This window comes from Rhinatrema bivittatum, chromosome 7 (genome assembly GCF_901001135.1).
Source record: "Rhinatrema bivittatum chromosome 7, aRhiBiv1.1, whole genome shotgun sequence".
Lineage (NCBI taxonomy): Eukaryota > Metazoa > Chordata > Amphibia > Gymnophiona > Rhinatrematidae > Rhinatrema > Rhinatrema bivittatum.
Window position 1 is genome coordinate 42,889,724 of NC_042621.1, and position 14,517 is coordinate 42,904,240.

General features: G+C 47.4%; 1 protein-coding gene across 1 annotated transcript in view; it reads left to right on the plus strand.

Moving 5' to 3' along the window:
• PSMD7 (proteasome 26S subunit, non-ATPase 7) overlaps window positions 1-14,207 on the plus strand; it is a 77,654-nt gene extending 63,447 nt beyond the window's left edge. The window contains exon 7 of the mRNA XM_029608284.1: window positions 13,376-14,207. Coding sequence (XP_029464144.1) covers window positions 13,376-13,805 — 430 coding nt within the window. The 3' untranslated portion in view covers window positions 13,806-14,207. The remainder of the gene's footprint in view (window positions 1-13,375) is intronic.
• Window positions 14,208-14,517: the final 310 nt, after the last annotated feature.

A 14,517-nucleotide genomic window follows, 5' to 3' on the forward strand; every position in this document is an offset into this window, starting at 1 on the left:
GCCGTGTAGAGACAAGGTGGCGCCGACAGCAGTTTACCAGCGCAGGAAAGCTTGTTGGGCTAGTGGCCTGGCTCAGGGACAGCTGAATGCAGTGGCACTATGCCGGGATTTGTTTCTGGAGGGGAGGTGCCGAACAGGGGGAACGAAGCTGGTAGGAGAGCCACAGGTTCCCAAGGCCCTGTCAGGATATTACTGAGAGCCTAAACAGCCTGTCAGGCAGGAGAAGGGCTACAGTTCAGAAGATGACACTCCTGGGAGCCCAGAGACTCCCCTCCCCCGTTGTCTCCAGCAATCCCATCACTGGGTGGGGGGGGAGGCATGATGCGAGCTCTGGGCTGTGTATGGGAGAGGATGACGTGGAGTTTTCCTCCTTATGCAAAAGGCCTTGTTAACCAGGAAAAGCACTGGCTATAAAAGGGTATTTCTGTCAACAGTCTCGTCCTGCTGCAAAGAGGCTGAGGGGTTCAGGGGACCTCCTTCGCCAGCTGGACCTGGACCATCCTGAGGGGCCTAGCGGCTCAAATAATTCGGACCTAGATGACCCAGAAGATTGTCTTGGGGTGATCCAGGGGTGATCAGGATGACCCAGCAGATCTCTCGGCAATTGTCAATCAGGATGGGGATAAGGACATGGCTGATCCAGAAGAGGTCCCGATAATGGAGGGAGATGACCCGCAGGTGGTTCGTCTGTTCGTAAGAAGTAGTTGAGGTCTTGCTGCAGGGTACTTCCAGGTCCAGTCTCTTGTGGTGGCTGTGTCGGCCCAATTTGGAGAAAGGGATGGGCCTGGAGGTTCTGGACTGGGTTATAGAGATCACTGATGCCAACCTCAAGGGTTGGGGAGCGATCTGTCAGAACGGATGGAACAAGGACTGTGGTCGCCAGTGGAAGCATACTGGTCTATCAGTCGCTTGAAAACGAGAGCAGTGAGCAGGGCATTGGTGGAATTCCTTCCACAAGTCCGAGGTCAAATGGTCAGTGTTTTTGGACAATGCGACAGTGGTGGCTTATATAAATCGGCAAGGGGGAAACAAAGAGTCGCACGGTTGCCCAAGGAGCCCAGGACTTTTTTTTTACCTGGGCAGAGTGGCATTTGCAAGGGATATCTGCTTCACATGTTGTGGGTGTGGACAATGTGCAAGTGGACTATCTCAGCAGGCAACATTTGGACGTGGGAGAATGGGAGCTGTCGAAAGAGGTCTTTGGCCTTATCCAGTCTCATTTGGGACATTCCCGTCTGGATCTGATGGAATCAAGGAGTAGTCATAGGGTTTTTGTGCCAGTGCAGCAAGTTTCTTCGTTGCAGCTGAAGGCATAGATGCTTGGGGTCTTCCATGGCCAACAAGGATCCTGCTGTACATGCCTGTAACTAAAAACTCACCTGAGCTAAAAAATTCTAACTTATCCCTATCAATTAAAAAGCAGAATAAAAATACAAACAAAAAACAAACTTTGAAATGTTTGTATACTAATGCCAGAAATCTAAGAAGTAAGATGGGAGAATTAGAATGTATAGCAGTAAATGATGACATAGACTTAATTGGCATCTCAGAGACATGGTGGAAAGAGGATAACCAATGGGACAGTGCTATACCGGGGTACAAATTATATCGCAATGACAGAGAGGAGCAGTCGGGAGGAGGTGTGGCGCTTTATGTCCGGGATGGCATAGAGTCCAACAGGATAAACATCCTGCATGAGACTAAATACAAAATTGAATCTTTATGGGTAGAAATCCCTTGTGAGTCAGGGAAGACTACAGTGATAGAGGGATACTACCATCCACCTGGTCAAGATGGTGAGATGGACAGTGAAATGCTAAGAGAAATTAGGGAAGCTAACCAAATTGGTAGTGCAGTAATAATGGGAGACTTCAATTACCCCAATATAGACTGGGAATGTATCATCGGGTCACACTAGAGAGATAACGTTCCTGGATGGAATAAATGATAGCTTTATGGAGCAATTGGTTCAGGAACCGACGAGAGAGGGAGCAATTTTAATCTAATTCTCAGTGGAGCACAGGACTTGGTGAGAGAGGTAACGGTGGTGGGGCCGCTTGGCAATAGTGATCATAATATGATCAAATTTGATTTAATGACTGGAAAAGGAACAGTGTGCAAATCCAAAGCTCTCGTGCTAAACTTTCAAAAGGGAAACTTTGATAAAATGAGAAAAATTGTTAGAAAAAAACTGAAAGCAGCTACAAAAGTAAAAAATGTACAAGAGGCGTGGTCATTGTTAAAAAATACCATTCTAGAAGCACAGTCCAGATGTATTCCACGCATTAAGAAAGGTGGAAAGAAGGCAAAACGATTACCGGCATGGTTAAAAGGGGAGGTGAAAGAAGATATTTTAGCCAAAAGATCTTCATTCAAAAATTGGAAGAAGGATCCAACAGAAGAAAATAGGATAAAGCATAAACATTGGCAAGTTAAATGTAAGACATTGATAAGACAGGCCTAGAGAGAATTTGAAAAGAAGTTGGCTGTAGAGGCAAAAACTCAAAGTAAAAACTTTTTTAAATATATCCGAAGCAGAAAGCCTGTGAAGGGAGTCAGTTGGACCGTTAGATGATCGAGGGGTTAAAGGGGCACTTAGAGAAGATAAGGCCATCGCGGAAAGATTAAATGATTTCTTTGCTTCGGTGTTTACTGAAGAGGATGTTGGGGAGGTACCCGTAATGGAGAAGGTTTTCATGGGTAATGATTCAGATGGACTGAATCAAATCACGGTGAACCTAGAAGATGTGGTAGGCCTGATTGACAAACTGAAGAGTAGTAAATCACCTGGACCGGATGGTATACACCCCAGAGTTCTGAAGGAACTAAAAAATGAAATTTCAAACCTATTAGTAAAAATTTGTAACTTATCATTAAAATCATCCATTGTACCTGAAGACTGGAGGATAGCAAATGTAACCCCAATATTTAAAAAGGGCTCCAGGGGCGATCCGGGAAACTACAGACCGGTTAGCCTGACTTCAGTGCCAGGAAAAATAGTGGAAAGTGTTCTAAACATCAAAATCACAGAACATATAGAAAGACATGGTTTAATGGAACAAAGTCAGCATGGCTTTACCCAGGGCAAGTCTTGCATCACAAATCTGCTTCACTTTTTTGAAGGAGTTAATAAACATGTGGATAAAGGTGAACCGGTAGATATAGTATACTTGGATTTTCAGAAGGCGTTTGACAAAGTTCCTCATGAGAGGCTTCTAGGAAAAGTAAAAAGTCATGGGATAGGTGGCGATGTCCTTTCGTGGATTGCAAACTGGCTAAAAGACAGGAAACAGAGAGTAGGATTGAATGGGCAATTTTCTCAGTGGAAGGGAGTGGACAGTGGAGTGCCTCAGGGATCTGTATTGGGACCCTTACTGTTCAATATATTTATAAATGATTTGGAAAGAAATACGATGAGTGAGATAATCAAATTTGCAGATGACACAAAATTGTTCAGAGTAGTTAAATCACAAGCAGATTGTGATAAATTGCAGGAAGACCTTGTGAGACTGGAAAATTGGGCATCCAAATGGCAGATGAAATTTAATGTGGATAAGTGCAAGGTGATGCATATAGGGAAAAATAACCCATGCTATAATTACACAATGTTGGGTTCCATATTAGGTGCTACAACCCAAGAAAGAGATCTAGGTGTCATAGTGGATAACACATTGAAATCGTCTGTGCAGTGTGCTGCGGCAGTCAAAAAAGCAAACAGAATGTTGGGAATTATTAGAAAAGGAATGATGAATAAAACGGAAAATGTCATAATGCCTCTGTATCGCTCCATGGTGAGACCGCACCTTGAATACTGTGTACAATTCTGGTCGCCGCATCTCAAAAAAGATATAATTGCGATGGAGAAGGTACAGAGAAGGGCTACCAAAATGATAAGGGGAATGGAACAACTCCCCTATGAGGAAAGACTAAAGAGGTTAGGACTTTTCAGCTTGGAGAAGAGACGACTGAGGGGGGATATGATAGAGGTGTTTAAAATCATGAGAGGTCTAGAACGGGTAGATGTGAATCGGTTATTTACTCTTTCGGATAGTAGAAAGACTAGGGGGCACTCCATGAAGTTAGCATGGGCACATTTAAAACTAATCTGAGAGAGTTCTTTTTTACTCAACGCACAATTAAACTCTGGAATTTGTTGCCAGAGAATGTGGTTAGTGCAGTTAGTATAGCTGTGTTTAAAAAAGGATTGGATAAGTTCTTGGAGGAGAAGTCCATTACCTGCTATTAAGTTCACTTAGAGAATAGCCACTGCCATTAGCAATGGTTACATGAAATAGACTTAGTTTTTGGGTACTTGCCAGGTTCTTATGGCCTGGATTGGCCACTGTTGGAAACATGATGCTGGGCTTGATGGACCCTTGGTCTGACCCAGTATGGCATTTTCTTATGTTCTTATGCTTCCCCTTCCCCCCCCCCCCCCCCCCCCCCCCCTTTTGATCGTTAATAGGTTGAGTGTTTAGGTGCATTGAGAAGCATCCGGGCCAGGTGGGTACTGGTGGTGCCAGAGAGGCTGCATTGTCCATGGTTCTGGGGATCTGGTTCAGTGCACAATCGACGAGTTCCTGAGATTGGCTCATTTGCAGGGGCTGTTAAGGCAAGGTCCTGTTTTCTCGGATCGATCGGATCACTTTTGGCACGCGACTTGACATTTGAGAGCAGGCACTTGCAACAAAAAGGAAACTCCGAGCCCTTGATTTTCAAGGGCTTAGTTTATAATTCTTTGCAGGTTCAGGTGGCAGGCTTGGGGTGTCTCAGATGTATACTCCAGGGAAAAGGTTGTTGGCCTCACATCCGGATGTTGAGGTTTTTTAAAGGGGTCTAGCATCTGCGGCCGCCAGTGCATAGATTCGGTGGTGCTTTGTGGGCCTCCATTTTGAGCCGTTGAGGAAGGCGTCTTTAAAGGACCTCACGCCAAAGGTGGCAATTTATTAATTCAGAAGGATCTCTAAGCTACAGGCTTTGTTTTGTAGGGTACCATTTCTGAAGATTTCAGACGAAGGGGTGTCTTTGAGCACGATACCCTTGTTCCTATCTAAGATGGTATCTTCATTTTACCTGAATCAGACATTGGAGTTTCTGCCTTCCTGAATCGGGTCTGCTGAGTCACCAGAGGCAAAGGTCACAAACAGTTTTCAGCGATCGGCTCATTTGTTTGTATTGTTTGGAGGTGCCAGAAATGGATGCAAGAGCACAATAGTGCATTGGTTGAAGGAAGCTATTGTTTTGGCCTACCTTTGTAAAGGGAGAAGAATTCCAGAGGGGTTGCATGCACACCCTACTAGAGCACAGGCAGTGTTGTGGGCCGAGTGTCAGTGTCACCTCACCGCAGGAGATTTGTAGAGTGGTCACATGGTCTTCTCTTCACACTTTATCTTGCCATTATCGTTTAGATGTTCAGTCTCCAGGAGAGCCAACCTTTGGCAAAAGTGTGCTGAGGGGGGGGTCTTTTGTGGGCCCGCCCATTGTAGGGATGGTTTGGTACATCCGACTTATCTGGACTGATCTGGGGTATGAACAGGAAAGGAAAATTGGTCTTACCTGCTAATTTTCATTCCTGAAGTTCCACAGATCAATCCAGAGACCCAGCCCCTTAATGTTTACATATAGTAATGACGGCAGAAAAAGACCAAAATGGTCCATCGTGTCTGCCCAGCAAGTTTCCCAAAGTAGTTACTGCTGCTCCGTGCAGATTGCACCATATTTCTGTTAAGGGTAGTAACTGCCGCTCCGTACCGGTTAAGGTTTTTTATTTATTCCCATCCTCTAGCCTTTAGGGATCCACAGGGTTTATCCCATGCCCCTTTGAAATCCTTCACAGTTTTAATCTTCACCACTTCCTCCGGAAGGACATTCCAGGCATCCACCACCTTCTCAGTGAAGAAATATTTCCTGACATTGGTTCTAAGTCTTCCTCCCTGGAGTTTCAAATCATGACCCCCTAGTTCTACCAAATTGTTTCCAATGGAAAAGGTTTGTTGTTGATCATGGATCATTAAAACCTTTCAAGTTTCTGAAGGTCTGTCTCAAGATTGTTACGGCAAATCTGTGTTCTGACATTCTTTCTGGGAAGAACTATCAGAATGTATCTATACAGAACCTAAAGAAGTTTTCCAGGTTGTGGTTAGCCCCTTGGGTTGATTTGTGATTTTTCTGTTTGGGGGGCTCCAACTTTTGGATTTGGCATTCACCCTCATTTAGGGGCTTGTTGAGTTGTTATTCTATAGTTGTCTTGAGTACAGGTCAATACTTGAGGGACTTCAGGTGGCATTCTCGGTTATGAGCAGTGCCTCAAAGTTTTGTTTCTATGCCTCCATATGCTGGTAGGGATGCAAAACCTACTTGTCTGGACTGATCTGTGGTACTTCAGGAACGTAAATTAGCAGGTAAGAACCAATTTTCCTCTGTATTTTGGTTGTTACTCTGTATTTTATCCTATATTGAACTGGCAGCCAGTGGTATGATTATAGAATGGGAGTGATATCGTATTTTTTGGCTCCAGAGAGCATACAGGCTGCTGCATTTTGGGTCAACTGAAGTACGTGGATAACATTCAGAGGGAGACCAGAATAAAGAGAATTTAAAGTAATCTAGTCCTGGAAGAATTAATGTTGGTAAAACATTTCTAAAGTTAGTTTGATCTTGTAACGATTTCAGATGTCTTAGTTTGGCGAAAGAGGAACGGACATCTGATTTTACTTGTTCATGCATGGTGAAGGAGGGATAGAGCTATGACACCTAAATTGCATACATTGTGTGATATCTTGAAAGTTTGGTGATCAAAGCTGAAGGTGTTAGGAAATTGATGAGAAGACGACCATCCTAGTACAGTATTTGTTTTGTTGAGATTCAGTGTGAGTTTATTATGCGGGAACCAGGTTCTAATGCTGGAGAGACACACACAGGCAAAGCGGATATTGGAAGCCCATTTAGATTTTAGTGGAAAGTAAAACTTAATATCAGTACTTTCCTAGAGTGTAGCAGATGGACTCAGGACCGATGGGTATAGTGTACTCCTGATAGCAGTTGGAGATGGATCAGATTTCAATCTGACGTCAGCCCTAGTACATATACCCTTGCAGGAAGTGCAGCTCTCCAGTATTTTCCATCTCCATAGCAGTTAGGGACTCCATGCACGCTCACACAGCATTAGAGTAATTTTACCAAAGAAAACCAAAATAAGAAGAAATCTTACCTCTACAGACGAGCCCCGCTCTCCTGCGGTGACACCCATTGGGTCCCTCCCCCAGTTGAGAATTCCCGAGGTGATTTCCGCAATCCCTCGGAGGTAAGCCTCAGTCCAGCGGCCGACCCTCAGCGAGGACCTAGCCCCCGACATCAGGTGAGGCTGAGAGGCACCGGGTGCAAATTCGAGCGTGGCGGTGAAGGTATTTTCCCTCTTCCCCCCCGCAGCCGGAGATCGCCCGGAATGAGACCGGGAAGCGCCGACACAAGGTAAGGTAGAAATCTATTTAAAAGTCTCTGAAGCTCGAGGAATCGCACAGGTCGCCAGCTGGCACCAGTGCCACCGGGTTGATCTGCCCTAGCAGGGCTAGACTCCGGTCAGATCCAAGGGTCCTCCCACGTGGAGACCCTCCGAGGTGGTCACCATATTGTCCGCGTGGTCACCGTCACCATTTTGTTCTGTTCGCCGCCCTGTGCACTGTTCTGATCCGTGCGCACAGAGGCAAGCCGTGCGCACAAATTCCTTGTGCTCACAACGTCGCGCGCCCAAGTACCGTGCACACAAGCAACATGCGTAGCCACACACTTACTGTGCCGGGCGCATAACTTCGATCTGTGCGCATAACAGCACGCACATCTCACTGAGCGTGCCCCAAACCTAAGCACACAACTTCAACGCACTGGAGCGCACAACTGTATCTTACGCACACCAGCCATGGCACCACCGGAAAAGAAACTCAAAGCTCAGGGCCTTTGCCCAGCATGCCACATTAGAGCTGCCCAGCATGAAGAGGCCACGGCCCTGTGTGTACAGTGCGAAGAGGCCCTAGGGGAGCCAACTCATGGCCCTCCCCAACCGGTACCGGGTTCCAGCCTCTCGAGCACTGCACAGCGGGACCCCCCCCTCAAACGAGGGGGGGGTCCCGATGTGCAGGGAAACGGCGCCCCTTAGTCTAGACCCAGCATCTATCTCCTGGGTGGAATTCTTCAAAGGTCTGCATACTTTCATCCACATGCAACCGGGGCCCCCTATAATATGGCCACAGGCTCCACCAGAGGACCTCAACATCCCGGGTCCCTCTATGCCCAGGGAAGTGATCCCACCGCCCAGAAGCTCCACCTTCGGGGACACGGACAACTCGGATGAGGATTCAGAACCCCTGGAGGAAGGGGAACTCCCTCCGGGGACTGAGCCCCACCGAACCATGAGACGCTTCTTCACCAAGGACGAGCTTCCAGACCTGGTCACACACAGCTTAAAAGAGCTTGCTATCCGAGGCACAAGTACCTCGGAGGAACCTAAGACGAACCCACTACTAGAGGGTCTCCGTCAGACCTCCCGCCATTTCCCACTATTACAAGCTGTCCAGCAACTAATTGACCTGGAATGGGATGCCCGAGAAACTACGTTCAAAGGGGGCCGAGCCCTGGCAGCCATGTATCCTCTGGACCCAGCCGCCAAAGATCTCCTGGCATGTCCTGCGCGGTCTTGAAGCGCACTACTATCCCGGTGGAGGGAGGAGGAGCAGCACTCAAGGATGCTCAAGACAGACATCTGGAATCTATCCTTAAACAATCCTTTGACGTCTCAGCTATGTCTTTACAGATCGCGGCCTGCTGTGCCATGGTGACTCGTGCCTGCTTAGCACAGACCAGGAACAACACTCTTGGGGAGGCCCCAGAACCAGCAGTATCATTACTCACGGACGCCACTTCTGATCTGGTACGCACCGCAGCTAGAGGAGTGTCATCCGCCATGGCAGCCAGAAGACAAATCTGGCTCCAAAACTGGTCGGCCGACGCATCCTCTAAAACGAGACTCATAAGGATGCCTTTCAAGGGAACACTCCTGTTCGGAAGTGAACTAGAGAAACTAGCCAACAAATGGGGAGAGTCCCCACTGCCGCGGCTACCGGAGGACAGGAATAAGAGAAACCAGCGATCCTTCCCCCCCCCCCCCCCCCCCCGAACCTCCAGGGGTAGAGGATCACAGCGCTTCGACCCATATAGAAGCACATATCAAGCGGCCCGCCCCGCAAGCCGGAGCCAGTTCTTTCGGAACAAGCATAACAAAAAGGGAGCCAGCTTGGGCTCAGGCCCCAGCCGCACCCCACAATGAAAATCAGCCGACCCATCCAAAGGAAGAAGTCATAGGGGACAGGCTTGCCCTATTCTACCAAAGATGGGTCGAGAACTTCGGACAAGTGGGTCCTATCCATCATTCGGGAGAATTCCTTACATCCCTGGATCTGTCGGAAGCCTACCTACACATTCTGATCCATCAAGAGCATCAGGGTTTTCTACGCTTCTCGATCCTGGGCCGTCACTACCTTTCGGGTTAGCCACTGCACCCCGGACGTTCACAAAGATCATAGTGGCGGTGGCAGCAACACTGAGGAAGGAAGGAATACGCGTGCACCCTTATCTAGACGATTGGCTGATCAGGGCGAAATCCCCAGAGGAAAGCCACCAGGCAACCAACAGAGTCTGAACTCTACTGGAGAGCCTCGGGTGGGTGGTCAACACAAACAAGAGCTGCCTGCAACCGTCTCAATCCCTAGAATACTTGGGAATCCGGTTCGACACCAAACAAGACAAGGTCATCCTGACACCGACAAGGAGATAAAAAATGATGACCCAGTTACGAACCCTGCTGAGCGAACTTCGCCCCACAGCATGGGATTACCTACAAGTCCTCGGCCTCATGGGTATCCACACTGGAAGTAGTGCCATGGGCATGAGCTCACATGAGACCCCTACAACGCTCACTACTATCACGATGGAATCCACTGTCCCAGAACTAAACTGTATGTCTTCAGCGCCCGGACAGAGTTCGGGCCCAACTACGATGGTGGCTACAAGAAGCCCATCTGAGCCAGGTAACGAGACTATCCTCACCAACCTGGATCCTACTCACCACGGATGCCAGCCTGGATGGGGAGCGCACTGCCAGGAGCTAACAGCCCAAGCGCAATGGAACGAAGAAGAGTCGGGATGGAGCATCAATCGCCTGGAAGCCCGGGCAGTCAGACTAGCCTGCCTAAGGTTCAGTCACAGACTCCGAGACAAAGCAGTCAGAGTAATGTCGGACAATGCCACAACAGTGGCCTACATCAACCGTCATGGAGGAACCAGAAGCCAACAGGTGTCTCTGGAAATAGACCTCCTAATTTCATGGGCAGAAGTGAATCTGCAAGAGATCTCGGCCGTCCACATCACTGGGAAAGACGACATCACTGCGGACTACCTCAGCAGAGAAAGTCTAGATCCAGGAGAATGGGGGCTGTCGACCACAGCATTCCAATTGATAGTAAACCGTTGGGGAACACCAACCATGGACCTCCTGGCAAACCGGTCCAACGCTCAAGTACCCAGTTTCTTCAGCCACAGGCTGGAACTCCAGTCCCAGAGAATCGATACCCTGGTACAGACCTGGCCACAGGAGTCTCTGTTATATGTCTTCCCGCCGTGGCCCCTATTGGGCGCAATCATCCACAAGATAGAACACCACAGGGGACCAGTACTTCTAGTGGCCCTGGACTGGCAAAGAAGACCGTGGTACGCAGATATGCGAAGACTGCTGACAGGGAGCTCCCTTCCGCTCCCTCCACACAGAGACCTGCTCCAACAGGGACCGATCCTCCACGAGGATCCAGCTTGATTCTCTTTTACAGTCTGGCCATTGAGAGGACTTGCCTAAGGAAGAGCGGATACTTGGGGGCAGTAATTGACACCCTACTCCGAGCACGCAAGTTCTCCACATCCCTAACATACATAAGGATTTGGAGAGTATTCGAAGCCTGGTGCGAGGACCGAGACATCATACCACGCTCAGTCAAAATTCCTGCGATTTTGGAATTCCTGTAGAACGGCCTACAGAAAGGATTGTCTCTCAACTCCATCAAGGTACAGGTGGCCACATTGTCATGCTACAGAACCAAGAGCGAGAGCGGCAGCATAGGCTCTTACCCGGATGTCTCCCGCTTTCTGAAAGGAGTCAAGCAGATCCGACCACCCCTGAAGTGGCTGGTGCCTCTTTGGAACCTCAACCTGGTCCTAGATTTCCTAGCAGGAACCTCCTTCAGAACTCTCCACGGCCTGTCTCTCTGACTATTAACACTGAAGACAGCCTTCCTGCTGGCAGTCTGTTCGGCCCGTCGTTTTTCCGAGCCTCAAGCACTGTCCTGCCGAGAGCCATTCCTCAGACTCACCCCGGGAACCATCCAGTTACGCACAGTTCCGTGGTGTCTCACTTCCATCTCAACCAAACCATCTCGCTACCATCGCCAGATGAGCATAAGAATTCAGAAGAGGCTCGAAGCCTACGCCATCTCAACGTCGGCAGGCTCCTAGTCAGATACCTGAAAAAGTCGGAATCCGTACGAAAGACCATCTATTCGTCCTTCACAGCGGGAAGAAGCAAGGGGAAGCGGCCTCGCAAGCAACCATAGCCCGCTGGATCAAAGAAGTCATCAAGGCGCCTACGTAGAAGCAGGCAAGCCACCGCCTTTACAAGTCAAGGCCCATTCTACTAGAGCCCAGGCAGTGTCCTGGGCGGAAGCCAAGATGCTGTCACCCGCCGAGATCTGCAGGGTGGTGACATGGTCCTCCATCCACACCACCTCCATGTTTTACCACCTGGATGTTCAGGCTCAGGAGGACACAGAATTTGCAAGGGCAGTACTAAGTGGGTCACAGGCAGCCTCCCACCCAGTTCGGGAGTAGCTTTTATACATCCCATTGGTCCTGAGCCCATCTGCTACACGCTAGGATATGGAGAAATTACTTACCTGATAGACAAATGGACTCAGCATCCCACCCACGGCTGCCGTTACTCATGGACTTCTCGGGGGACATCCCCGGGAGTGAATGGTAAGCCATGCTTTCCTTCATCTAGGGCACCCATCCTACCGGGTGTCGACGTTTCTCGGTTGAGGGCACTGGAGGTCTCCAGCTATAGCCAATTCAACCGGTTCAAATTAATTGTTAACCAAGTTATAAAGTTAATCAAGTTATCCAAGTTATAAAATTAAGCAAGTTATTCAAATTATTCAGTCATGCATATATCCACAATGCTTTTCGAGGCGAATACTGAAGAGCTGCACTTCCTGCAGGGGTATATAACTAGGGCTGACGTCAGATTGAAATCTGATCCATCTCCAACTGTTATCAGGAGTACACTATACCCATTGGTCCTGAGTCCATCTGTGTACACTAAGGAAAACGAAATTATCAGGTAAGTAATTTCTCCAATAAACAGGATAGGCTGCAAAGAGAAGTGCGATAGATTAACATGTACCATGTGGCACTCCTATGGTGATTGGAAATCAAGATGAAGTGAATGAATCCATTCTGCTTTGTTGAGTAAAGATAGATGAAAGAACTGAGCTGGAGATACCAGTATTGGTTGAACATTGTAATAGGCTGTTATGGTTCAGGGTGTCGAATGCAGCAGTTAAATCTAATAGAATCTGCATATAGGAGGTGTCGGCATCAAATCCTCGATGTGTAGTCCATTATTGATAAGGGCAGGTTCTCGGTACTGTGAAATTGCCTGAAGACAAATTGATATTTGGTCAAGGACAGCATGGGAATTGAGAAAACTAGAGAATTATTTTAGAACAGATTTGGTTATTTTTGTTAGAAATGGGAGTGATGAAATGGGACAGTAGTTGGGAAAATCCAACTACCTTATTCATTGTGGCTCTCTTGAAAATCACACTGGCGTGGTGTGGCCCAAGAACTACATTGAGAACCCCTGCTCTAAAAGTGTTTCTCCTCAGCAGGGGTGGGCAGCTCTGATCCTTGAGTGCTCCTAAAAGGTCTGCTTTTCAGGATATCAAGAATGAATATGCATGAGATATATTTGCATGCACTGCCTCCACTATATGCAAGTATATCTCATGCACATTCATTGTGGATATTGTGCACAATGAAGCATGCAAGGATCGGTTACTTACCCCTACCTTTCAGCAATCTGGGGAGCCATATCCTTGCTTTCTCTGGCAGTTTTCTGTGTGCAGTGAGAATGCTGAATTGCTGCATGTCCTGATTGCTTAGCCAATAATAATCAAAAGTAGTAGTATGCAACTATGAAAAAGCTTTGCATATTTAATATAAAGGTGGAAAATGATCTCTTGAGATGGAATGATATTTGAACCCTTCTGTTTTATAGTGACATTAAAGACACTACCGTGGGGACTCTGTCTCAGCGCATCACAAACCAGGTTCATGGCCTAAAGGGACTCAATTCCAAGCTGCTGGACATCAGGAGTTACCTGGAGAAAGTGGCCGTGGGCAAACTGCCCATCAACCATCAAATTATCTACCAGCTGCAGGACGTCTTTAATCTGCTGCCTGATGTCAACTTGCAGGAGTTTGTCAAAGCCTTCTACCTGAAGACCAATGACCAGATGGTGGTGGTGTACTTGGCATCACTTATCCGCTCTGTGGTGGCCCTGCATAACCTGATCAACAACAAGATTGCCAACCGAGATGCAGAGAAGAAAGAGGGGCAGGAGAAGGAGGAGAGCAAAAAGGAGAGAAAAGAGGAAAAGGAGAAAGAGAAGGAGAAAAGTGAGACCAAGAAGGAGGAGAAAAAATGAAAACTTAGCTTTTTATTTGTAAATTAAATTCTTGTAACTTTTGCTGTGCGAGGGTTCTTTTTGGTCTGTGTTTGAAAGGCCCTCTGCTTGTCATCCTCCTCAGCATGGAAGGAGGAACCGATCGAGGGGAAGGGCTCTCTGATCAGGACATGGAGTCTAGGCTAGTTCAGCCCTTACAGTTTGGAGCTTGTGGAGTGTTTACCACAGAGATCTCCTGAAGCCCTTCCCTTCTGCTCGTGCACCAGATCTTCCCAGCCTTCCCTTTCTGGTGCAGTTAACTCCTTGAATGCTCAGAAGAGTGGGAAAAAGTTTCCTTTACCCAGGTCATTACAGACTCTCTGCTCTGGCTCCATTAGATTTACCTTCAAAAGTGATAATTAAATGATTGGGTTTATAATTTCATGTGTTGCTCAGTCATTTTTTGCTCAGTGTAAGAAGAAATGTGTATTTATATAAGTACTTAATGAAAAGATGAAAAAAGCTAAAATCATCTGTTTCCTTCCGGTTAAATTATTTAAACTCTTAACGGGCTCAGTATTTTAATTAGTGATATCTGGTTGAAGGGAGACATATATAAGAATAAAACAGCTGCATGTACGGTAATATCTAGAAGGCATAGAGGACATGCAGGCACTTTCATAGCCAAGTCTAGCTGGCAGACTGCTAGTACAATAATAAACTAGAAGACCTAGCAGTAATGCATGTGTAGTAC